Source organism: Tiliqua scincoides, chromosome 4 (assembly GCF_035046505.1).
Source record: "Tiliqua scincoides isolate rTilSci1 chromosome 4, rTilSci1.hap2, whole genome shotgun sequence".
Lineage (NCBI taxonomy): Eukaryota > Metazoa > Chordata > Lepidosauria > Squamata > Scincidae > Tiliqua > Tiliqua scincoides.
In genome coordinates, this window is record NC_089824.1 from 157497522 (window position 1) to 157524699 (window position 27178).

The window sequence follows — 27178 nt, forward strand, 5'->3', positions numbered from 1 at the left end:
GATTGCTTGATCCACCTACTCCACAGTAGTCCAATAAGTAGTTCCAATGAGACATTCAGGCTATTTGATTCAGCCTATTTGACAACTATCATTTCAGATATTTTATGATGTGATTGAGAATAACCATTCTGTATTAACTATGTTTGTAATCAGCTGGGATATAATCGCTCTACCAAAGCTGGAGTTCAATCAATACATCTTACTGACAGATGCTACAGAAACTTACAACGCAATCCTAACTTGTGCAGGAACAGGCAGGCCAGCAGGCCTGCGCTGTATCCAGCGCAAGTTTGGGGTTGTCTGTGGCTCAGTCAGGGGCAAGGGGAAATTTTTCCCCTTACCCTGGGGAGAGGTGCAGCAGCCTCAATTGGTCTACTCTGGTCTGCACCACCTTGCAAAGAGGCGCAAACGTGCTTTACAGCACATTTGTGACCCTCCCGGGCCGGCGCAAAAAACTTGCGCTGACCCAGGGTGCAATTAGGATTGTGCCCTTAGAAAATGAAAGAACAAGATACTACTGGTGCTGGATATTCATTTTCTCAGAGTTGATTTCTCCCACTGTAGAAAAATAAGACCCTATGATGATATTGTGGTAGAAGAGCTGTGTAGTTTCACATTTCTTATGCCTACTTGAATTGGTTTCATAAAGTGGGCTGAACAGCATTCATGGCACCTGCTGAGGGCTGGAAGTGATGTCACTGTGCAGAAACCGACATCATTAGTCAAGCAATGACCAGAAAGAAGCACTTTTTTCCTCACTAAGTAACTTATTAGCTGCTAATGAGAGAAAATACGGGAGAACCAATTATCATGTAGGCTGCTGTTTCAGAAATGCTGTTTCTGCTGAGGCATCATTTCACAGCTGAGCAGCTGATAGGTGCTCTGCAAAATGACACCTCAGAAGAACCTGCGCTCCTGAAAGGGCAGCCTATGTGACAATTGGGCTCTCCCAGCACCTTGGCAGCTTCTCCCTTTCTTACCTCACCTTGCCTCTCTTGTCCTCTGTACCGTTCCTTGCTTCCTTCTGTCCCTCACAGAGCCTAGCAGAAATGGTGAACATAAGAACAGCCCCACTGGATCAGGCCATAGGCCCATCTAGTCCAGCTTCCTGTATCTCACAGTGGCCCACCAAATGCCCAGGGAGCACACCAGATAACAAGAGATCTGCATCCTGGTGCCCTCCTTGCATCTGGCATTCTGACATAGCCCATTTCTAAAATCAGGAGGTTGACATACACATCATGGCTTGTAACCCATAATGGTTTTTTCCTCCATTAATTTGTCCAATCCCCTTTTAAAGGCATCTAGGCCAGATGCTATCACCACATCCTGTGGCAATGAGTTTCACAGACCAACCAGACGCTGAGTAAAGAAATAACTCTTTCTTGGGAGGTGCTGCGAGAGCCCAATTATCACATGGGCCACCCTTGCAGCAGTGACACTTCAGCAGAAGCAGCACTCCTGAAAGGGAGACCTAGGGCACAACCCTATGCATGTCTACTCAGAAGTCCTACTGTGTTCATTGGAGCTTACTCTCAGGAAAGTGAGGACAGGAGTGTAGGCCTACATCAGGGCTTTTCAAACTGGGGTGTCGCAACACCCTAGCCTGCGGGCCCTGGCCCCTGCCCCCTTAAAGGGTGGGGGCAGCCTGGAGGCAGGGAGGAGGCAGTGGTGTGATCCCCAGGATCGCGCCGCTCAGGGGGGCTGCAAGGGCTTGGGTACACATACCCAAGCCCCTGCAGCCCCCCTGAGCAGTGCGATCCTGGGGATCGTGCCACTGCCTTCCCCCACCCCTGCTGCCTCCCCCCTCCCACCTCCCACCCACGCAAGAACTTAGTGGCTCTCAAACTCTCCCAGAGAGTTTGACAACCACTGCCCTACATGATTATTGGGCTCTCTCAGCTCCACGTGGCACTCTTTTCAGCAGTGCCAGTTCTGCTGATGTGTCACTTCGCAGTTCAACAACTGACAACAGCTGATGGTGGTGCTGGGAGAATCCAACTATCACTGGGGCTGTATCTGGCTCATAGGCCCTTATGTTCAACACCCCCTGGTTTAGACCAGTGGTGCCCAAACCCCCGCCCTGGGACCACTTGTGGCCCTCGAGGCCTCTCAATGTGGCCTTCAGGGAGCTCCCAGTCTCCAGTGTGCCTCCAGAGATTTGTTGGAGCTCACACTGGCCTGATGCAACTGCTCTCAGTGTGAGGGCGACTGTCTGAGCTCTTGCGTGAGCAGTGGGATGAGGGCTTCCTCCACAGCTTGTTGTCTCACATCTGTGATGCAGTAGTGGCAGCAAAGGAAAGGCCAGCCTTGCTTTGTGCAAGTCCTTTTATAGGCCTTGAGATATTTCAAGACCTTCATTCACTCATACAACTTCATCTTTAATATATTCATTTATGTAAACTTATGTAAATTTATTCAAAGTTTAAATGTAAATTAATTCTTTTTTCCCCCGGCCCCCAACACAGTGTCAGAGAGATGATGTAGCCCTCCTGCCAAAAACTTTGGACACCCCTGGTTTAGACAATGAAATTCCCTCGCCTTTTGGAGCCTTCGCATAGCATCAAACCTCACTTGGTGACAGGGGTGTCAGTCCACATCCCTGTCGCTAAGCGACACATGACTGTACAATGCATTTATTACAAATAAAGTAGTTCAGTGTGGACCCAATTACAGTGAGTTATAGTCTTATATGTGAACCAGCAAGACTGACCATTATTTTCTTAAATGTGCTGGCTTATGTGTTTTGGAATAAAAGAAATAAAATGAAGTAAAGCAGCTCTTACTCCTCTTCCCAAATCAATCACTTTTTAGCACTGTGCTACCTGACAAACCCCACTTATTGAAGCAATCTACAAATTAAAATTGATAGTCTTGGGCAGAGAAAGAAACACAGTAGAATTCTACGACACAAATGAAAGCTATTGTCTCATGAGTTTGCACCACTTTCTGCATATCAGAAGGAGATGTCATATCCTTTCCCCTTTCCCAAGCCAGATCTGCGGACACAAGGTACTCAACTTGCGCCAGCGATTTTGCTGGCAAGGATAACTCAGTGGATTGTCACATCTCTTCGCACTGCAGGTGCTACTGTGAGAGTGATTTTGATAAAGACCCTTGAGGTTTCGTACTGTATTGTTCTGGGGTTCATGGTGGCGGTTCTGCCCAAGGAGCCTCTCTGGCTAGTCTGATCGCCTGGGCTGGTAGCTGCATTCAAACTACCAAGGCACTTTCCTGGTAAGCTGCGTGACCATACAAGGAAGAGAGGAGAATGGGGAGTGAGCATGTTAACCACTAGGCACTACTGTCCTGGATCAGTGCGCAGTTGCTGACAGTTCCTCTCTGGACTGTGACACCTGCACATGATCAGAAACCTATGGAAGCAGAAGAGTGTGTAGCAGGCAATACATACAACCAGCTGACCAAGAAGTTACATGCACACAACAGTAAATTACCACTTGACAATATTCATTTTTTCTGATGAACTGGTACAGACCCTCAATATAGATCATAAGAGAGCAATGAGTAATGAACAAGACAACAGCACTGTATTTAACAGGGATCTGAAAAATTTTCACTTTGAAATATAATAAGGCAACGCTTTTTGACATAACTAAATGGGGTAAGATCCTGGTGATGCATTTACTAGCGTCAAAGTGAGCTGCACAAATATTTTCAAATACAGGTCCAGCCTTGTTATACATGGATTTTTTATACATGGATTTGACTCAACATGAATGGCCACTGCAAATGAGAAGGAATGTGCCTTCCCTGGAGAAGGGGAAAAATGCATCCCTTTAAAATCAGTTTAAAAAACTGAACAGTCCTTTAACAATAGCCTCCTTAATATGAAAGAGAGAGAGAGAGAGAGAGAGCAGCTGGCTGACAATCCATCAATCCTTCTCTCTCCAACGGACCCCTCCCTTCCCCCCTTAGCACATTTGCATTGGTGAAGGGACAGACTAAGTGAAGCGCTTGGAGGATGACTGATTGATGGATTATCTTCTTAATGACTCTTATCTTACATCACAAAGGTCAACAAGGTTGTTTTTAAATCATCAGAGCAAAGAAACTTTGCTTTTAAAATTAGCTATAGTGCGTTTTTTGCCATCTGTGTGAGTGCTTGGAATGGAACCCACGAGAATAATGAGGCTCAACCTGTACATCAAAAATTGTGCTTGCATTAATGCAAAGGTGAACAACATGACTTCACTGTTTCTTTCCGTTCCTGTTGACATCTACATTTATGAGCATTTTCCTTTAACTTTCAACAGACATACTTCACCAATGTTACATATCATTGGATTTTATTAATAGGTAGGAGTGGCTTAATTAAGTTGCTGCATCCTCTGTCTAGGAATAGATTTGGATCCTTAGAGATACATCATTCAACTGGTAAGAGAGAACTTTACATATGGAAATACTGTGCCAATCAAGACCTCTGGAATGTGACTTTTTCCATTACTAAGCCATGAAGTTATCAAGCTGGAACAGTTACAGAAATTGAACTTTTATGACATCAGAAAGCTTCAAACCACAGAAAACTATGTGTTAAAGAAGCAGATGGTAACAATAACAAAAGCCCAAATGCCTGCCAAGAATAAAACAAAAGTAGTTTTTAAAATCAGAATTGTTCTTATACTCAAACTTGATAAATTTATCATGATTAAAGGAATATAATTACTGAAACAACCAAATGGCTCAGCCTGAATGTGAACCTTCTAGGCAGAGCTCTTCTTCAAAGTCACATTATTTGTGGTGGCAACAGCATGGTCTGAAGGTCACACATCCTATGAAGATTTTCTAAGAAGCAAGTCTGAATTCAATAGGCCTCTGGTCTAGAGGGTAAAGCCTTTGTTAGCCGGAAGATAACATCAGAAGGTCACCAGTTCGAGGACACCAGCAGCATCCTGAACAGCTAAGAATGGCAAGACCTTGAAGCAGCTGACAAGCTGAGCTGAGTGATTCCAACTGCTCTTGGTGTGAGCAAGAAGCATCTTGGCTGCTCTCCATGTGAGAGATGGAGCTGCTTGCCAGCCTGTGTGGGAGAACTGGAGGCCAGAAGTGAGACCAAACCAGAAAGAACCATTCTGAAATGTTGTTGGTTCTTGAAAGAGAGAACCTCTATGATTGTAAAAATCGCCTTGAGGGATTTAGAAACGCCTGCCTATGTAAACCACCTAGAATAAAGTCAGAGGAGTAATCCGATGACCAGAAAGATGGTATATAAATACCTAGTTATTATTATTACTTCCACAGAATTGGTAGTTAGCATAAAATTGCAGCTGAAAACATACCACAATCAATTCTGGAAAATACATTGCAGCTGCAATCCTACGCACACTTCCCTAGAAGTAAGCCTCACTAAACACAATGGGTCTTCTGAGTAGACATGTATAGGATTATGCTGTGCATCAGTAAAGGAAGAGATACATAATGGCTTATTTGTTAGCTCTCCATCAGCTGCAAATAAATTAGTAGCTACTGTATATTGATTTATATAAGTTATCTGCCCTGTTCAGTCAATCAAGTCACACTCCATTTAATTTTAAATATCATGTTATACATCTTTAGTGAGTTTGTTATTTCCTTCTTCAACTTTTTTATCTCGCCTGTTTATTATTATTGTTAATACTAAAAATATTTATGCAAATGTGCCCTGGTATCCACAGGGGTTCCATTCTGAAATACCCCATGGTTAATTAAAACCATGGGTAACCTGGAATGTTCCCCCAACCTCCAGGGCTTCTCTGGGCCTCCCTATGCTTTATAAGGCATTAAAAACCAGTTACTTCCAATTTTCGTAAAGAAACCATAAGGAGTGATTTTTCTCTTTTCAGTCATTCTGAGTCCTGCAGAGGCTGTGGGAGGATGTGTGCAGGCTCTGCTGGGCTTAGAAGACCCTCTGGAGTCTTAGAGGGCTTAGAAGACCCTCTGCAGGAGGTGTCCCACAGACCCAATTCACAGTTAACTGAAACCACAGATATGGGGCCCCCTTTATACCACTTTTCAACAAAAAAGTTATCAAAATAGGTTACATTGCAAAAAGTAATAACAGGGTTCCCTGCCTTAGAGGATTCACAATCTTACAAAAGAACACAAGACATTGTAAAAGACACTATGCTGAACTGAACAGAAACAAATGCTGGTCCCCTCCTAAATATCAGAGCACCACCTATAAGTTGCCTCTGCCTAGTTAGGGACTTTAACAAATAAGTTATTACGCATCTCTGCCTTTCTTGACTCAATTGATATTTGGCAGTTGACGCTAGTATGATTTAGATTGCAATCCTATGCTTACTAATTCGGAAGTAATGTGGGTCCTCAATATCCATGGGGGATCAGTTCCTGGACCCTCCCCACCATGGATACCGATTTCTGTGGATGACCAAATCTGTGAAGAGGCCCACTGGAAAAAACCAGTGCGGGAAAAACCAGTGGCCTCCCCATACTTCGGAAGACCTCTCAGATGCAATTTCAGGTCCGGGAAATTCTCTGAGGCCCTCCAGCATGGGTTTGAGATCTGCGTTGAGTCAAATCCATGGATTGCAAGCTCGCAAATGATGATGGCTAATTGTCCCAGTTATACCATACTTGCTTCTGAGTAAATATACATAGAATTGGGCTACATCACAGGTAATAATGAAATGATATTTCTTGTTTTCAATTACTGTCTAATTAAGATTCCTTATGTTTAAGAGATGGAGTTCAAGTTTCAGATGAACCAGATCCAACAGAACAATTATTTCAAATGTTATCTATCCCAATCATTTTGAATTTTGAACATCAATACTATTTGATATAGCCAAATCAATGTTACAGCTAAGATAGATAAATCAAGTTCAAAGAGTTTTAAATGATGTTGTTAATTCTCAAGATCAAACTAGCAACATTTTAACTTTCACATTTGCCAAAATTTGTGTTTGCATCAAAAATACAGATATCCCCAAATCACACAGGCAACTGTGATTTAATCACAAGGAAATTAATGAGCACTCCAGAAAACAACATAAGATGTACAAACCATGTTTTTATTTTACAAAAGCCCAAAGGACCATGCATATTCTGAAATGGAAACCAATATCTACCATAGCCTTATGATGCCTATGTTGAACAGCATGTGGTATTCCAAACCCACAACTGCAGTAAAAGAACATTCTTATTTATGCTTAAATGTATTTTACTGTTTGGTTCCCAAACTGGTGGGTCTCAAACTACTGGGGTAACAGAAGCAGGATATTCCCCCTTAAGGGGATTGGCCCTGCACTGATGGCAGTGATAGTGCTTCGAAAATGGCAGCACTGCTGCCAGGGGATTTATTGTAAACAGTCCTTATCTCCGATACAGCTTCTATAAACAGTTCTTATCTCCAAGCAGTAGCTATTTCCAGTTTTCATGTAAAAACAATCCTTGTTTACAGAAACCTCAGAGGACACTAGAGGGGGCTACAAGACTCCAAGACCCTGCAGGAGGCCAATTGTGCCCCCAAGGTAAGAAATAAGCCCCTTGGTAGCAGCAGTGCTGTGATCTCTGCGGTGCTCTTGATGCCCCTCTCCCCACCTCCCTCCCCACCCAAACAAATACTTACCTTGTTCCCAACTCCCTGTAGGGGTTTGGGAACCACTGGTTTGTAAGTTCTTATGTTTAAGAGATGGAAAATACAGATATACCTGGACTATACCTAGGCTAGTTCTGAGGTCTGGTATGCAGGAAATGGCAAGAAATTAGTTGGCCAATCAAACATCTCATGAATACCCAACAGGTGTGACAATACGAAAGTCCTGTGTGAGCTTATGATGAGGCCTGTTTTGTGACTGAAGCAGTAGAGGGACTCAGCTTTCTACTGCTCATTGTCACAGACTTGCTTTACTTAGCCTTTGCTTCAATCCTCAGTTCATCAGTAACACCTCACATTATTTCCAATGACTCAGTAGCAATCTGGATTGACAAAGCATTATTACATAGTGTTGCTAGATATCTTATTTCGAAAGCTTGCTATACAGGCTCTCTCACATAATTAGACTCTGTTGTTACTTCCTCAATATTTTGATGGATGGGAAGAGATTCATTCCTCTTTCCCTCCCTGCAAAAGATTTTAAATCACATCCTGAGTCCTCATATAGCTATCCCCATTACTTGTAAAATTATTTCTGAATTGCTGGATATTCTCAAAAAATAATTTATTAAAATATTTTTACCTCCACTTTTCCATCCACATAGGAGCCACAGTGTGACAATAAGCAGCTTTCTGTATTAAGCTAGAAAATATGATTTTAAAATAGTTTAACTGTGAGCTGAAGCACTGAAATAATTCTTTGGCAAGCAGATGTAATAAGAAATGTACATTCAAATAAGCTGGAAATATTTCCAAGTAACTGTGAATAAGAGGAAGAAATGTGAATATTAAGTTACAATAGCTGAGAAGCCTTTTCTGTCTTTGATTTCTTCCAGGAATCAAACACATTGTTATTTATGTATTTTGCAGATTTATATACCTCCTTTTCCCAGGTAACAAAACCTAGCAACAGTAAATTATTTGTTTGGCAACCAGTAGTTATATCTAGATATCCTTTTGTACTGTGGTAATATGACATAATATACAAAAGTATAAGCTGTTACCACAAATGAGAAAACATTGTGGAGAGGACAAAATATATTTATTTCAAAAAAACAAAATGGAAGCAAACTGAAAGACTGATGCTCAAAGGAAACTGCAGTTTACTGCAACCATGAGCTAACTGTGACATATGAAAGCAGCCTTGCAGTTTTTGAACTCTTTGTTCTTTACCTTCTGTTGCTCTGTTGTACCACCAAGTAGGTAAGTGCCAAATGGTGTGGGGAGAATGATGGGAGGGCAGGGGAGGAACAGAGCTGGGAGAGGGTGGGACTAGTGGAGGCCTCCTCCACCAAATCCTATCCCCTGTGTTGGGCTCAAAAGCCCAATAGAGTTTCTCAAATCCGCACCAGTGAAATAGCTGGCACAGACTCAAGAAGCCCCATTGAGCAGGCTGGGGCTTTACTCAGGGTAAGGGGATGAATACTATAATATACTGATGCTATTAGTGAATGTAATACTGGAAAAATATACTACTTTACTTTGTTTATTGTACTTTAACTTGCTTATTACCTTGTTTAGTATTCCTGGTTATACTTACTACTATACAACATACTATCATTAAAGTGTCAAGAATTTAACCTACTTCTGTAGGAGTCATGCCCCAAAGTAGCTGGGGTTATTTCTGTGCTGCATTTTCATAAATATTAGTTATTATTCATTTACAGTCTAGGAGAGATCACCAATATGATAATACTCAACTAAGCATTAACAACAACAAAGCAAACCAGTATGGTTTAATACCACAAACTGTGAGCCCCTGGCATGGCTCTGCTGCAGTTTAACTTAGAAATACTGACAAATGATAACATTAAATGGCACTCATTATGAAAATATATTGGGCTGGATTTAGAAGAGAGTTTGCATGAGAATAGTACTCCTGGTGTGCAAAAGGTAGCGTAATTTCTGCTGAGTCTCCTTCTATCAGCTGGGGCCTGACCATTGGAATCAGCTTTGGAGGGGGGATGCTGGGGTCTGCAACATGGAAGTGTACACTTTCTTCAATGACATTCTGTAATGTTGCTCCAGCACTGTGACCAATATACGCCAACCTAAGCAGTTATTTATTGATGCATGAAGTTTGCAATCAATCCATAAAAGGAAATTATTCTTTTGCTGTGCTTGCATTGCTTTAACTGTGATCTAAAAAGAAATTAGACATCTATAATATCATATTCTTACAATCAATACATTAAAACTTAGTTTGGGCAAGTATATTATTAAATACAGTGGTGTGGAAATCAATTACTTTGACAAACTGGTGATGCAGATACTTTGAACAAGTTCCTCACATGACGAAATCATTTCGGAAATGACTACATACAGTTTCTTGCAGGTATTCAGATGCAAACTGCTCCTCAGAGCTTTGCAGTGTTTTGATTCATAACACTTTATCTTTACTCAAAAGTTTACTAAAAACATGTTTACCAAAAAGTTGTGCTCAATGGGACTTACTTGTTGTTGTATGTTTAAAATTATAGCCTTACAGTCTATTACTATACCTGTTTATGCAGAGCCAAGTTTTGTTGAGTTCAATGGGGTTTACTCCCAAGTAAGTGCACACAGGATTGCAGCCTCAGGATCTAAACAGACATGCACACAAATGAGTGCTTTTGACCCTTCTGATCCTGATTTTGAGCCAGGGAGGAGAATAAGAAATGGATCTATGCTGTAATGGGAACGTATGAGGGTTTTAGTACCTAGCCTCATGTTGCAATTTATAGCCTGACAGCGCACTCCGCACATTATTTACAGAAGCTTCTACTGAAAGTCAACATACATTTTTTTCTATTAATAGTCTCCACCATGGTTTGCAGTCTGATTGTGCATCCCCGTATGCAGTAAAGTAGTAAAGCTCCCTATCCCTTACTGAGGTTTTGACACTCAACACACCATTTCTTTAAAAAATAAATATTTAAAGGGTCAAAAGCACACATTTGTGTGCACATCTGATTAGACTTTTAGTGAACCTTGGGCACAACATTCCTTTCTTCTTGTGCACCATTCAAAAGATTCCATTCTATCCAACATATAATTAACACATAAAATATTTGGAACTGACTAATTTAATAAGTTAACTACTTCCTGTAATTCTGAATGATTTAAAGTTCTTGAATAACATTTACACCCTGATCATAAAAAACATAGCAAGACATTCTTGCAATATAATAAGGTGTGACCTAGAGTGGTGGGCGTGTGGAAATCAAGCATGCACCACACTGCAAATCGCATCTTTTTAAACTCAGGAGAACTTAAATGTGGTCAATATAAGGAACATCTACAGGGAAGGTAAATGAGAAACATTAGATGCACAATTTCTTGTACATACATATAAACCTTTGTTTCATCATGGCTAGTGTATTTAAAAGCAGCATTCTCCCAAGGCTGCAATCCTAAGCATACTTAGGCCCAAATCCTAACCGACTTTCCAGCACTGGCATGGCTGTGCCATTGGGACATGTGCTGCATCCTGCAGTTGGGGGGCACTCACAGAGGACTCCTCAAAGTAAGGGAATGTTTGTTTCCTTACCCAGGAGCTGCGTTGCCCTTATGTCGGTGCTGGAAAGTAGGTTTGGACTGCGCCCTTTGTTGGAAATAGGTCTCATTGGACTCAATGGGACTTACTTCTGAGTAACTGTTTAGGATGAGGGTGCAAGTCATCAATAAAGATTGGAAGCTCATCAACAATTCTCCAAGAAAACATTCTATCTCACATCCTGTAAAAATAAGCAAAAGTTGAGAACAAATCAAGACTGAGTTGAACCTCAATGAACTATGTAAGCATAATTGCTTAGATCTTTTAAGGGATTTCATTTTTAACAATTGTTCTAGGTCCAAGGAATGAATCCAGGTGAATACACCTTACATACAGGTTAATAAGAGACAAAAATAAATTGTTGCCCATATAGAACAAATATACGTTCTTTCTCTAGTCTTCACCTGAACAGAAATGCAAATATATACCTAATGTAGTACAGGTATCAGCAAAACATGTTCATGAAAACCTACTGGATGGTTAATGTTTCTAGTTAACTGAACTGTTTGCAAATGTATACCTTTTTCAGAAGGGCTGGTGGGAGAGAATGGGAAACACAACAACAACAAAGCACCTTTCCTCTTCTTATGCTTAATGTCCATCACAAATAAGGAGTTGCCATAAGGAAGTTTGTACATTAATAATTGATTTCTAATAAAATTAAGAATTTAAAAGGCAGAGAATAAGGAAGATAGAATTTGGGCTGTTCTGTATGTCCCTGTCTCTCTCACAAGGTACTGAGAAAAGAGCAACACCAGACAGTGATGTCACTGCATGAAGAAACAAAGGAAGCTGCACACGCTGAAAAACTAGACCTTTTTTCTGTGGTGCAACTGAATATTTGAAATCCTTCTTTAGCCCGTTCCTGCCTGGCTCACAGGGGTACACATTTGGTCCCTGTTGCATATATGCAACGTGGGACAGAAACGGCTTTTAAATTGTTTTGAATTAAAATGCTCCTGTCTACAAAAACAGCAACCTGCAATCTCGTAGGTACAATCCCAAAACATTTATCCTTGGAGGCAAGCATGACTGAAATTGAGGACTTCCAAGTAAGGCAATTAGAATTTAATCTGAGGCATCCTTTTTTTAACCCACATCTTGTGGAAGGCCACCTATGAAAGTGTGAAAGGTGTTTTCTCTAAGCTCTGTCTTTTAATGGTGTGTCCAAAACCAGAAACACACTTGCTTTTCTGGCACTGAGTGGCAAAGAGAGGCCAAAAAAACCAACCAAGGAAGTCTTGGGCCCCATCAGGCTTGAAGCAGGAGAGTTTTGGGGCAGCTGTCAAACCTAGTCTGAGTCCAAGCACTGGGGGTCGTCCTGAGGGGCAGGATTCTTAGAGCCATCATGTACGAAGTCAGAGTGCTTCGTTTAATTGCTACACACAGAACTGTATTCCAGGCCAGTGTGAAAGTGGAAAAACTCCAGGAGGAGGGACTTTCATCTTGGCACCAAAACACAAAACATCCAGCGGGGATTTGCAGCCAGAGTCTTCATGCATTGGGGCTGCGATCCTCTGCACACTTTCCTGAGAGTAAGCCCCACTGCAGACAATGGGGCTTACTTCTGAGTAGACAAGCTGGAAGTTCACCTTGAGTTGTTTTCCTTGCAAACCTCCCACCCCCTCTTGGCCTCATCTTTCCCCTCCCCCCGCTGTGTGGGACACGGGTCTGCACAAACACGTTCCCACGACCGCCGTTCCCTTCCCGCACGCCCCCTTCTCCCCCCGGCCAGCGGCACCTGGTATGGCGGCGGCGGCTCCTGGTCGGGCTCGGCGCCGTCCCCGTAGCTGGCCCGGTCAGACTGGGACTCGTGCAGCAGGGAGATGTCGTCCGAGGTGGGGGACTTCAGGCAGTTCCCCATCGCCCCCGAGGGAGCGGGCGACTCCTCCCTCCTTCCCTTCCTCTCAGGGACACAATGGCAGCTCCGGGCGGCGAGCGGCAGCCCCGCCGGGGAGGCTCATGCCAGCCTCTGCCTGCCTAAGCGGCTTAGCCCCGCGGCCTCCAACCCCCCACTCGCAGACGCGCGGAGAACGGCAGCGCGGGCGGAGGCCTCAGCCAGGGGCTTGCTTAGACCGCTGGCGGCCAAGGGACCAGCACCGCCAGCCCGTCCCTCCCGCGTCCCCAGCGCTCTTCTTCCTGGTCACAGCGTCTGCGCACCGGGCTCGGGCAGACGGGCCTCCCCGGCTCCTCCTGCGCTGCGCTCCGCCTTCCTTCTGGCCAGTCAGGCAGCGCCACAGGCCTCGCGCACGGCCGGCTCCCGCCTCCCCCGCGGGCCGAAGGGAAGCGGCTTAGCCAGCCACCGATCTCTCTCTGCGTAGGCTCGGCTCCTTAGTTCGGCGGGGGGTGGACAGAGGGCCCTGTGTCGGGGGCGCAATGCCGGAGCCTTTGCAGGCGCGTCCAAGCCGAGCACCGTGAAGATGAGCTTCATTTAGCATCCTTCAGGGAGCACACGCCGAGCCTGCGCGTCATCGAGCAGTCCCATTAGCAGCCCGAGCCCAGGCAGGTCTACTCAGCAGTAACTCCCATTGAGTTCAATGAGATTCGCTCCCAGGAAAGTACGGACAGGATGGCTGCCTCATTTCCATAGGGCTTACTTATAAGGGCGTTTACAATTGCTTCTCACAGTAACAAACAGGGTATATTTTCCCTCAACACTTAAATTAGGTGCAGTGGTTATTCTGTACTAAACTGTCTGGAATATGTGTTCGTTACATAATCTGATGTTTAAGGGGTTTTGGTTCATTTTAAAACACTATTTTCTTTGTTAGCATGACAAAGCAGATTTTTGCCATGTTCCATAACTCCACAAGAATATGCCACTAAACTCTGCAAGATCTTAACTAAAAGTTAAAATGTAGATGGAGGCTTGTGCAGTGGGGCTACAAAGTTGGAATACCATCACTAACCATTTCTCATTGTGAGTCCGTTTAGGACAGGGAACCATCTTCCTTTGCTGTGTAAACCATTTTCAGAACTTTTGTTGAAAAGTAATAAATATTCTACATAACTACAATTTTATCCACGTCTAGAATCAGGATTTCTTTTTATTTGTGCAAGTTCAATGTTGTGACTACAGAATATATTAATTCAAAACAGGAGTAGTAATTGCCAGCTTCCATCATGCATGAGATCAGGTGACAAGTTTATGTCATAAACCAATAGGATCAAGTTCAACTGAAGATGGCACACCATAAAACATCACATTAGATCTCTGATTCAGTATAGGAAGCAGAAAGATCTGTGAAAAATGCACTGAACAAATGTTAAAGGTCAAGTCACACTCACAGATATAACTGGTAGTACAGCAGTCATTCTTTCCAGACCCTACGTGTTCACTGTGGCACTGCTGCTGTATTTGTCACTATGATGTATCATAGTGTGTGCCACAGGGTCAGAAAGACCCTGTTCAAATCTCACGAACTCATGCTGGTTACCTTGAACTCATAAGGTAGTTTTAGGCAAGCGACTATTCCCAGCCCATCTGCAATGCTGTGATTATAAAAAAATGCCTACCTCTCAGGATTATAAATATCAGGTAATGTATATGAAGAGCTGTGAACACTTGAAATGATCACTTTCCACAAATATTACATATAACAATTATGTACTCATATTTAAAATAGCATTTCATAAATACAGTCAATTTCTGGAAACCCCAGAGGATACCAAATGGCATGAATGCCACCTTCAGAAGCTATGGGTACCAATTTGAAGTTTCCCATGGCCATTTTAAAGTTGTCTGTGCTAATAGTGGGTGCCATTTTGAAGGTCTCCACTGCATTCTGAGCATCTCTGCTGACATTGTGAATGAGGCCGAGACCTTCAAAATCGGGCAGAGGCTTTCAAAATATTGCCTGCTAATAACATGAAGACCTTAAAATGGCCCTGCAAATAGCTTCATGATGGCTAGATGCCAGAGATAGTCGCAGATAGCTGATAACAGATGTGAATGGCATGAAGTAAGCCACACTCCTATTCCCTGTAGATAAGCTAATCTGTGCGATAAGAGTGTGCATATAATGAAAATTGACTATATGTTCTTTTATGTAATATCAAACATTAAGAAATCTACACTTTCTGTTGAGGTTCTGAAATCTTATGTTTAACTACTCATCCACATCTACTATCTAATAAAACTGAAGGAAAATTCAAAGATGAATTCATAACAAACTTACCCTCCAAATAGAGAAATAGCTACCTTCTCCTAGACAAATTAAAATGACTCCAAATAGGTTTAGTCAGATTTAATTTATGAGAATTTACAATGTATGTTGCCTAGTGTGTATACATTTTTAAAAATACTGTAGAGATAAATTCTTCTTACGAAATTCAGCTTGTCTTCATGTAAGCAAACTCATCTAGCTGCTTTGGGAAAAATCAGAATCATCAACATTGGTGAGTCTAGTTAAAATTACTCTGAAATATACAAATACTGATCATGGATTTTGCATTGAATTGAGCATGGTAACTGAATGGACTGCACGCACTTCTTTGCTAGAGCTTGACATTATGATATCATTTTCAGATTTTGACTTTGAAATCCTTGGTTTCTTCAGCACACCATAAGGGGTACCATGTTCTTGGTAATCACATGAACGGTGATATGGCAAATAAGCAGCAGAAACAGATGCTTTTTCTTTTGGGTTACTGTTGGACAGGACTGAGAACTCAAGTTCCTTGATTATTTCATCTGCTGAGGAAAGTTGTGCAGAGGAAACATTAGGTGCCTCATCAAAAACTGATCCTATGCTCCCACTGGACCGTGATTGCGACACGAAAGCTCTGGATCTTATACTAAAACCTTTATGTGAAGCATTTAAACTTTCTTCTGTATCAGTGTTGCGATATATTTCTTTAATAGTAACCATATCAGATCCTGCTTTAGAAAATGCTTCCGTAACTGTAAAAAAAGAGATAACTATATATAAAACTTATATTAAATATAATAAACATTAATTTTAGTGTAAATAATACTAGTATAAAGTTTTTAAAATGTTTCTACACACATGATATTTGTCCTGTTATGGAACAACAGCTCTATCTTTTGAAACATTGATCTTCAACTGGTTATTCATGATCTATTATGATTATGATTATCTATTACTATCTATTTGGGATTATGTCCCAAACTAAGGCAGGCCATACCATCACTAAAATTTTGACTTTTCTTTAAGCTAAGGAAAAGTTAGAGGAATAGGAGGAGTAAGACATATAGGGTTGATATCTTAAGTTTTCAGCAGAACAAAAAGAACTTTTGTGTAAGCACAACTTTCTGTTCTAAGAAGGTGCTGCTCACCACAGGGCATGTTATTGTCAGCATAGGATCCATCCCACTGGCCAGCATTTTAAAGTGGATCCTATGATGAACCAGGTAAAATTGTTAGGCTGGATTCTCTCCTGCTAGGCTATTTTGACTGCTCTGGGAAAGCTGTGCATTTTGGAGACAGCATAAGGAACCTTACCAGTCTTCTTAGTAGTGGCTGGACTTAAAAGTCTGATAAGGCTGCCTTTACACTGGACACTGAGATTCTCCAGTTGGAGGTGGGAGCATAATTGCAGTAGACTATGAGATCATATTCTAGATCTGCTTTTCACAACCAGTGGAACTTATACAACTGGTGGTACTTGAGGTGGTGTCTGGTGGTACTCACGGAACTCTGAGAGTCCAACCGCCTAGCAGCGAGACCAGCAATCCAACACAACATAGCAATAAGAGCAGCAATAGGAGGCTTGGCTGGCAGAGCTCCAGCATGTGTTTTTTGTATGCTCAAAAAAGCCCTCCCGTCTGCCCTGAGCTTCTTACTGGTGTTTGTCACATTGTGTCTAGCTTCCCAATCTGGAAATAACTGGCACTGATGTCATTACCAGTTACTCCCAGTGGTACTTTCAATAGGTGGACCATGCAAAGTGGGGGACAAACATTGAAAAATGCTGTTCTAGATGCTTCACCCAGTCTCAGATTGGTCAGTAGGAAACTGTGCTTGTTGCTAGGATGGGGGAGGGGCCAGTAATTTGATCATTCCGGGGGCGGGGTCAGAGGCAACTGAATGGCTGTGTTTTTCTGAGCTCTTGAAAGCTCTTGGGAAAGCATGCTATTTCCTCCCAAAAAAAGCCTGGGTCTGAGGATATCCAAGGATTTGTGATCAGGACAGATTAGATCCTACAGATGGTGTATGGTTTCGGAGAAGGGTCTACCCAGGGGCTGTTTTTCTCCAAGGGAACCCAGCCATCAATGTCGGTGTTGGTGAGGATTCATCTTGAAACTAAGGAAGGCCCCAGGCAGGAAAAGACTTTGGAAGAACTAAGTGAGTGTTATTCTGTTGTGTGTGTCTGGCATTGATTGATTAATTGACTGCCTGATTAAGCTTTTGCTGGAGGGAAGAAGAAGGAGGGGCAGATTTTCCCCCTCTGGGAAGAGGAAAGAGGGGGGAGGCTTTCTCCGTTCACTTGTTTGCTTGTGTGAGAAGAAGCTTTGGAGATTTGCTGAGCTTGTTATGGAAATATGAGAGCATAACTCTAACTTTACAAATCTAAAACTCGTTGGATTACAAATTAATCGTTTTGGAATATAAACTCTGCTTTGGAACGCTCAGTTTCCTTTTCCTGTGGAGATCTTGGAGTGCCTGTGGAGAGGGCTGGATATCTGCATTTCTTTGTTTTGTAAATGTGGTTTATTGTTTTGAATTCCTCTCACTATCTCTTTGAAGGAATGTGGTGATATGGCAACAAATGTAAGCAATAGAATCAAAACAACAGAATAAGAAGAATAGAACATCGGGACATCTAGTGGAATTAAAGAGATATTGCAAGGACAAGAACAGGATTTGACTAGTGAAATAAGGAGGATGATACACTGAGGACATCTAGTGGAGTTAAAAAATATTGCAAGGCAAAGGTTTATTTTTGACTTAAAATTTCCTTGTGTTGGTTTTTATGGGTGAATAGTTGATTTCTTGATGATGTGATGTGATATAAAGGTAACTGATAATGATATACGTGATAACAGATATTTGAGTTTTACAGGAAAGAAGACATAAGAAGGAAGAAAAAGGATGACAGGAAAAGGAGCGAAAGTTAGGGGCACTCCCACCCTGGAGTCAAGCTTGGGAAAATTAACAAAGGAGGAACCGAAAGGGAAAGATTGGAAGCAGACAATACAAGACAATATAGAAAAATTAGTGGCGATGGGACAGCAGCACACAAATCAATTTCTGCAGCTTCAAGCTAGTCTTGATGTAGTCTTAACTACACAACTAAATGATCTTAGTGTGCAACTGAAAGCTGTTAAAGGCCAAGCAGCTGACAATACATAAAAGATTAGAAAATTAAAAGAAAAGACAACAAAAGATCAATCTAGAATACTGGAGATAGAACAGAACCAATTTGATGGAGAGGCAACTTTAATGAAAATTCAGATGGAGAGTGCAGTGCGAGTGGTGAGCAAAGAAAATGTACCAGAACAGAAAAAGGAAGATACACTACGTCTGATTGGTGATTTAATATCAGAGTGGATCGACACGCCAACAGAGGAGATACTCATGGATCTGGATTCAACGAGAAGAGTGAACACTTTTTATTTAAGAAAACATGAACTACCAAGAGAAATCCATGTGAAATTCATCAGAACTTTTTACAGAGATAAATATTGAAGATCTCACAGGAAAAGGAATGGATGGTGGAGGGTAGCAAAGTGAAAATTCTGAGACATGTCCCATGGAAAGTGAGAAAGAAAAGAATATGAAGAGCTAGCAAAACTCTTAAGAGGAAAGCAAAAACCATACAGATGGCTTCTCCCAGAAGGTATGTTTTTTTCAATTCCAGGCACAGAGGATATTGTTGAATATAAATTCAACAATGAAAGCAGAAAATTTTTTTAGTACAGTGATGAAAGATGAGACAAGAAATGAAGAAACTGAGGAAGAGGAACTGAGAAGAACTAGAAAGTGTAGAAATGGAGCTGGAAGAAATCAGTTGATTCAGAGATAACTGACGAACAGAAAAGGAAGAAACTAGAGGGGCAAGGAGGCATTCACCGATAGCAACAAGAAGAAGACAAAAAGAGAAGGTGAATAGTAAAAATAAACATGATGGTTAAGGGAGGATGGAGTATTTACTCTGTCAACATAAGTGGCTTAAATTCACCTCAAAAATGAAAGAAAGTCTTCCTTCAATTGTAAAACTTAAATATGGATAGGTTATAATATTACATTAGAAAAATGGGAATAGATATGGAAATATAAAATTTATTAGAGCAACAAATTTTAAAGAAAATGTATATAAAATGTTTTATAGATGGTACATGACACCAGTAAAACTGGTAAAAATGAATCAGAACATATCAAAAAATTGTTGGAAGTGTAAATGTGTAGAGGGGACGTTTTATCATATGAGGTGGACATGTTAAAAAAATGCAAGTATATTGGAAAATGGTAAGGAATCCAATACAAGAGATCACTGGATTTACGATATCACTGAAACCAGAGTAAATTTTGCTTAATATTACCTTAGATATTATAGATACAGGTGCAGCCTATTTATCCATGGATTTATCTGCAGATTTGTCTCAACATGAATGGGGTGGGGCACTGAATGTCACACACACCTTTGCCTCCTTTACCCTGTCGTCTTACTCCAGGCAGCCCAAGTGTCAGGATCCAGGCAGCTGGTGTCTTTCCAGGCAGCCCAAAACACTGCAAAAAAGCTCTGCCTCACCCAGGAAGGGAATAATAGCCCTGGAGCCGTGGAAGAGGTTCCTCTTGCAAAGGAACAGTAACTTTCTTAGAGCCCGAGCCAGCCGAGGCTGAAGAGGGGGAGGGGGGGCAAGAACCTCTGTAGCCAGAACACATGCAGTGAGGTGGAGCGCTCGCACGCTCTCGCTTGTGTGTGTGTGCGCGCGCGCGTGTGCGCTCTCTCTCTCTCACACACACACAGGGGCAGGTGCCGTAGCAACAGAGGGGATTCCTTTAAAAGAGAAGAGGGGACTGCTTTAAAGAACCCAGGGAGTGTTGCTGAATTCCCCCCCCCCCATGGTGCAGGCTATCACAAAGCCTTCCCACCAAGCAAAGCATTTGATTTACAGCCCAATCCTCTCCACACTTTCCTGGGAGTAAGCCCCATTGACTGGAATGGGGTTGTTGGCATGCTTCAGTCTCGGAAGACCATGGTGTCACGCTCTGAATGGTGGTTCTGGAACAGAGTGTCCTTTCCAGTGCGCGAAGCCTGGGTAAAGTAGGTATGGAGGATAGGCTGTTACCCATGCAGCAAATCCCCCCTCTCCACGTCGCTGAAATGGTCCAATGGAAAGGCAGAGGCCAATATGGTTGGTTCCAGCGGCATCGCAGGAGTTGCCAGAACTTGACTGTGTTCAGCCATGAACTGCCTCAGTGACTCCGGCTCAGCATTTTGCCTCGAGGTTGACTCCTGAAGCCTTTTCCATAACTGGATGTAGTCACAAGGCAGTGGAGGTTTGGGATCAGAGTTTTCCCAATGGAATGGGGTGTACTTCCAAGTAGAAACACATAGGGCTGGACTCTTAAAAGATCAGCATCCCGCCTGTGAAAGAAGTGGGGCAGCTGGCACTGGGGAGGGCTCAGGAGGGGAGGCAGGAGGGGGAGGAGGGGCGATTACTTTAAAAAACCCAGGGAGTGTTTGCTGAATTCCCCCACCCCACCCCATGATGCAGGCTTTTGGGAAGCTTTGGAGAGACAGGTGATGGTGAGCAGAGAGCTGGACTATGTCCCAGAATGCTCCAGGGCAGAGGAGTTTCCATGATGGTGGTTGGGAGGGTTGCAGGAGCTGCAGCAGCGAGGAGGAGAAAGAGAAGAACCTGCAGTGCTGTTGGGAGGCCGCCTGGGACACAGAGGCTTCCCAAGCAAGCTCACTATTCCAACTGTGAAAGAAGCAGGACAGCTGGCAACAGGAGGGCTGAGTACAGAGGGGAGGGAATTGAGAACAGCTGTCTTAGTTTTCTTCGAACCGGAACTGTCAGGCTGCAACCTATTTGCTCTATGGACTCTAACTCTATGGACTCAGCACAAGTCCATAGAATCCATTGTTAATCGCGCCAAGTCACAGAACGGAACTAACTCTGATAAATAGGCTCTACCTGTAATGATGTGTATTTAGTTATGATATTAACTGCTGCAAGGATTTTATATGTTAACGATATTAAAATTCCTATGAAAGATGAATTAATAGAGAAAATAATGAATGTGGCGGAAATGGATAGGCTTACAGATTTTGGATCAATAGTGCAAACCAACACAGATAGAGCAATGGAGACCATTTTATGCTTGGTTGAAAATGAAGTTGTAGATCTATAAGATAGGGCATTTAGATGAATATATTGTATACATGATATATTATACAGGATATGATATGATAGATAAATGATATTAAGAGGCTAAACTAGAAGAGGAACAAGATTAGAAGATAGGTATTGATTGATTAGATATATTGAGATATGATTGCTTGCTGTGGTGTTTTTAAGTGCTTAAGCAGAAGCACACAGAAAGCCTTGGTGCGATGGCAATTGCGGGCAAACCCCCCTTGTTAAACGGCAAACCGACAAGGCTGCTAGTTCCCAGGCTGAAGTGTGACAATAGCTGATACAGCACTCTGTGAAGAAGCACCCATTGTTCTCACCCCTGTATGAGATTCTAATGTGGCTTTATCTGAGAACCGAATGTAGCAATGTTGCAAGTACAATAAAAACGCAGGAGGAGGCTAGTAGAATCAGCTTCTCTCTCTCTCTGCACTCTCAACCCTCAATATGTCTGCTGTCTCTTGATTTTCTGTCTGACCATTCATTGCTTCTGCTCTCGCACCTATATCCAGCAACCTGACCCCTGGGCTTTGGTTGCTCCCCAAAGGGTAACTGCAACATCTGGCGCCCCGAACAGGGACATCTAATCCTGGGACAGAGACTTCTGCTCCTAGGACGGAGACTCTCTGCAACAATCAGGTACAGTAGACAGGCTGTCTTGTTTTTTTTTATTCAAACAGCTTGTCCGCTGTCTACCTCCCACCTATTGCTTTGACTTTCTATTGCTCTAGCCTCACTCTTACAGCCTTGTGTGTTTTCCAAGCGGCCTTGCGTCGCAACCTTTGGATTTCTTTTGTCCCTCTGACTTCTCACTGCATTTGCTTTTACAAGCATCTGATTTTGAGGTCTATTTGCTTCTCAGCAACTTTGTGGCTATGCTAGGTGCCCAGACGTGGGCCAGCCAAGTATGGCAGACAAATTGCTTTGCTTTCTGCTATATTCAGCAACCTGTTATAGGCTGCTCCCATTCATTGCTTCATCTGAACCTGGGAACAACAGGGACCCTCTGCAACTTCTAGCAATGGCACAGAGACTTCTGGCACCCTGGCATAGGAACCCTTGCTTTTTCTTATTTCTAGCAGCCTGACTTTTTTTGTTGTTCTCCATTCGCAGCTACATCTAGCACAGCAAATGGGGATCCTTTCTTGCTCTGGCTTCTGCGCCACATCAAGCAGTCCTTGACTTCCGGGGTCTCGGGCTGCTTCCCAGGTAGCATTATTGCTACATCTAGCGCAGCAGGCAGAGACTTTCTGCAATGAGCGAGTATAGTAGAGCCAGGTGGTCTTGATCAAACGGCCTGACCTCTGCCTCCGAACTCATTGCCTTGACTTGCTCCAATTCTAACTGTCAAACCCTCAGAGTGCTTCTCTTTAGCACTTTCCCTCAGGCAACAAGGTACAGTCTTGTGTGTCTCCCATCAAGCACCAAGGCCCCAAAAAGCCTTGGGTGCTTCCCAGAGCAGCATTCTGCGCTGCTACATCAGGCGCCCAGCCCGTGGGGCCAAGAAAATCGCTTATCAACGCCCGGCAAGGGTTAAAGAGCTCATTCATCTTTCGAGATCCCAATGGTAAGCATAAGTACTTAGGTAAGTATAAAAATAGTACAAGCCTTCGGCTACACACTTTTTATACTCTTTTCTATATCAAGTAGCCTGTTTCAGGTTGCTTCCCATTCATTGCTTCACATGACCCTGAAACAGGGGCCATGTTTCGTCTGACCCTGAAAGAGGGGCCACGACAACAGCTATCTTACCCGCCTTGCACAGGTTACAGAGCTCACTAATCCTGACTTCAGGATCCAGGTAAGTATAGCATTGGTAAGTATAGGTACAAGCTTATCAATACCGCAGCAATGATTTACTGTTTCTCTTTAGCAAAGCTCAGCACCATGTTTCCTCCCAAAAGGTCACAGACGTAATTTACCATCCAAACTTACGCTCTACAAGTAGAGCTGCAAACACAGTCAGAGGAAATAAACCGTGCTACAAGCCCTCTTGCGTCAGACTATACATCAGCTTATATTTCTCTTTTTCCTCCTCTGCACCAACCCAGCTAGAACAAGCAGCCATCCCATATAGAAACCATGGCTCAAAATGCAGTAACATCAAAAAACTTAATAGCAAGAGTCTTTAAAGCTGTTCATAGTTCTTCCTGTAAAACAAGGCCACAATGCACGAAGGCAAACAGTCAAAAAACAGAAAACTCTCCCCCATTCTGTGCCAAAAGAGGTACAGATTACATTTAAAAACAGCATCACTAGCACAGATGCTAGAGAATTAAAACATACATATCATTTAGTTCCCTATGGTTGGAAGTCCCTAAAAACCCCTGCACAGAATGCAGTATAGCTCAATAACATTCCAACCACTTAAAAAGAAAGCCAGAAGTATCATTAGCTAAGTTTTTTCCAAAAGCATGCTAAACAGCCCAAAGCATGTTAAATAGCCCAACTTCGTGTCAGCTAAGTGTAAATTGAGCCTTATAGCCATTTATCATATGGATTTTAATAGCAGGTTCCCAAGTAAATCCTTTTCTCTTATAGGACCTGCCTTAAATTTCATAACAGTTTAGTTTTTATATAGTATCAGAAAAAGTGCAAACACAAGCACTTTATTTGTGGTAAAGAGTATAAAGTGCTATTATTTCATGTTGTACCTGCAACACCTGAATTAAAAGTCCCCCAACAGTTAACTTTGGTGTAATTGTAACGTTTAGAAGCAACACTTATAACAATTGTTAAAGCCACTGTTTGACCACCTTAAGAAAGGTCAAAATCCTGCAACACAAGCTATTTTTCCCCCAGATGTTTAAATAGCTTTATTTTTTATCTAACTTCTCAAAGAATGTGTTTTTCTATTAAAAAGCCATCATTTTCCTTGTTAGAAAAAGTAGGAACAAGCAATAAGACTTCAAAGCCAAGAAGTCTTAACAATCGCTCTACCCATTATAAAAACAAAGAGTTAAGATTTTAAGCTTGCCCAAGTAACACAGGCAAATCTCTCTTTAAAACCAGTCAGATGCTCAATCCCCATTGCTAAAGTAGTTACATACCAAAGGGAAGGTCAGTAAAACCAGTTCTGATCCTCAAACTGCTACCAACAAGCTAAACTCACCCCTCCCTTTCAGCTTAGTTTGTAGTAGTTCCCAAATTTTTCAGTGTTTCTCATTCCACACACCTTTCAGAATGGCAACCATCAGCCATTTTGTCCATCAGCAGCAGTTATCACAGCTTTAAAGTCAAACTAAACCATATTTTAGTTTAGTTTTAGTCAGAGTTATACCTTTTTTTTTTTAAAATGTTTATGTAAAGGTAATAACAAAGCTATTCAGGCTTTTTAAAAGTCTCCCTGTTCCCATAGCTTTGACTGATTCTATCCTGTTCCATCAGAAACCTTTTCTGATCCAAAGGCTTTCATCAGGCCCTTAAAGGACCTCCCTGAATTCACCAAGAAAATGATTTTCTGATCCCATTCTGCTTCATCAAAAAATTTCTCCTGATCCCATAGTTTAAATTCATCAGGAAAAAGATTTTTTGATCCCATTCTGTTTCATCAGAAAATGATTTTCTAGTCTCATTCTGTTCCATCAAAAAATTTTTTCTCTAGTCTCATAGTTTTAATCAAGCCCTTAAGGCCTCTTTGTTTTATTCTTATATGTTTCTTAATTCCATACTGATACCATGCCTTTTTATTTATCAGTTTATAAAATGTTAGTTAAACAATTGTTTTGTAAAGTTAGCCAAGAATGCCATATTGATCTCTCTTTTGTTACCTGTATATATGCCTGTTTTCATTGTTTTAAGCCTTCTTTTGGTTTCCACATGTTAGAAGGTATGTTAAGTTAAATATCCAAGCAAGTTCAAAACTAAAAGTCAAACGGATTGCTGAACTTAGCTATGTGCCCAGTGTTCTCAACACAATAGATAAAATACAAACACAGTGAATGTTCCTTTGTTTTCAAACCACAAAAAACTTTTTGGTTTGAAAGCATCTTCAAACCACAGGAAAAAAAAAAATCTTCCCTGTCCTGTGTGCTTTTAAAAATTAGTCTTTCCTTTTAACACACAGGCTCAGCAGCATAGTTTTAAGCTCAGACTTCATATACAAGTAAATAACTATCCAATATTCTTCAGAGCAGCAAGCATGCATAACAGTATTCACACCAGCTCTCTTTATATTCTTATGCTTCATTTCAAACCAGTTTTAGTGCATACATAACTGGCAGATAATAATATTTTAAATTAGTTGTGGTGGTTTAACTATATCAAAAAAAGTTCAAAAAAGCAACACAGCCAGTTCAAAGATCAAGTTCTCACAAAGGGTGCAGAAGATAGTGTTTTTAGCAACAGTTATGTTGCATTTCAAAGGCCAAAGTAAGTCATACGATGGTTATGGGACATGAGGTCATTGTGATTGAAAGTGCAATGCCATTTGCTGACTGCAGGAGGTATGTGATAATTGTATGTGTAAGATGGAACAGAATTGTCTCCAGTAAAAAATGTATGTGTTTCAAGGAAAGAACCCCACATTGTAATAACACACACACAAGCTTTTCTCTTCTTCTCACTTCTGAATCTCACACACATACTCAATGCTTAGACATGAATCCCTTAAGATGTTAATATGACTTCACTCACTCTCAACTCTAACACTCTCTCAATGCTTAGAAATGTTCCCTTAAGAAGCTGTGTTAACCTTTTATTGAATTCTAACTATTATATTCATTCTCAATGCTTAAAAATAATCCCTTAAGATGTTTAGACAACTAAAGGCCTAAGAATAATCACCACTTCTGCCTGTTCAGTTTGTTTTCAAACCTAAGCATGTCTCCTATAATATCTTAGACCTTGCAACACACATACACAGTGCATCTTACAAATTTTCTATTTAAATAATTAAAAAATGAGGGATATGAGATCACTAAAATATATTTCAGCAACACCTTAGCAGGCTCAGAAGCCCCCTGTCTTAAATGCAAATATAATGTGCTTTCACCCCCCATGTGCTTTTACACATAATTGTTGGACCCAGAGTGAAAAGGCAAGCTTCATTAATAACCTAGCAGCGAAGTTCTGCTATTTTGTTTATTTTCACAGAAACGAAGATGCGTGGCACTAAAGTTTCCTGAAGACATCCAGTGAACCAAGAACCCCTAATAAAAAGTTCAATGTTGTTGTTTTTATGTTTGTTTTTGCTTTTTATAATTGTGTTAAAAGATAGTCATTTAGCACTCCCCTTAAGGGAGTGCATAGTATGTAACCAAGTTTTAAAAAAAACTTTCCCAATGTTTGCATAGCTCATGATGCAATGTCTTATAATGTAAATGTAATTCATGGTGAAATCCCAATGTCTTTCACTGCACACTCTTTATGTGGTCAGTGGCAGCAATTTAACATGTGTAAAAATATTTAACAAACCTTGTATGCCCATTGGAATGTGTTCCATGATAAAAATGTTTCTTTTAATTATGCAAATGTGTTGTAACCACCACCTGTTGTTTTAATTAATTTATAATAATTTTGTTCACAGCAAATTATTTTTAGAGAAAAAGGTGTTGCCTTTTCTCCCAACTGTAATTTTAGCATGTATTCATGAAAGTCTTTTTGTCTCATCCAATGTCCTTTTTGCAGTGTCAAAATTTGTGTGTTATAACCCCACAATGCCAACCTAAAGTCTTCTTGTTTGGCTAACAAAGCCTACACT

The 27178-nt window shown here is 41.6% G+C and overlaps 2 protein-coding genes across 6 annotated transcripts in view; both read right to left on the bottom strand.

Moving 5' to 3' along the window:
• The window catches only part of RNF11 (ring finger protein 11), a 33212-nt gene extending 20062 nt beyond the window's left edge, over positions 1–13150 (bottom strand). The window contains exon 1 of the mRNA XM_066625275.1: positions 12892–13150. Within this exon, the coding sequence (XP_066481372.1) occupies positions 12892–13014 (123 nt within the window). The 5' untranslated portion in view covers positions 13015–13150. The remainder of the gene's footprint in view (positions 1–12891) is intronic.
• A 1055-nt stretch (positions 13151–14205) lies between these two features.
• Positions 14206–27178, bottom strand: part of LOC136648939 (uncharacterized) — a 67514-nt gene continuing 54541 nt past the window's right edge. For all 5 annotated transcript variants that reach the window (XM_066625273.1, XM_066625271.1, XM_066625274.1 and 2 more), the window contains one exon: positions 14206–16053. In XM_066625273.1, coding sequence (XP_066481370.1) covers positions 15590–16053 — 464 coding nt within the window. In that variant the 3' untranslated portion in view covers positions 14206–15589. The remainder of the gene's footprint in view (positions 16054–27178) is intronic.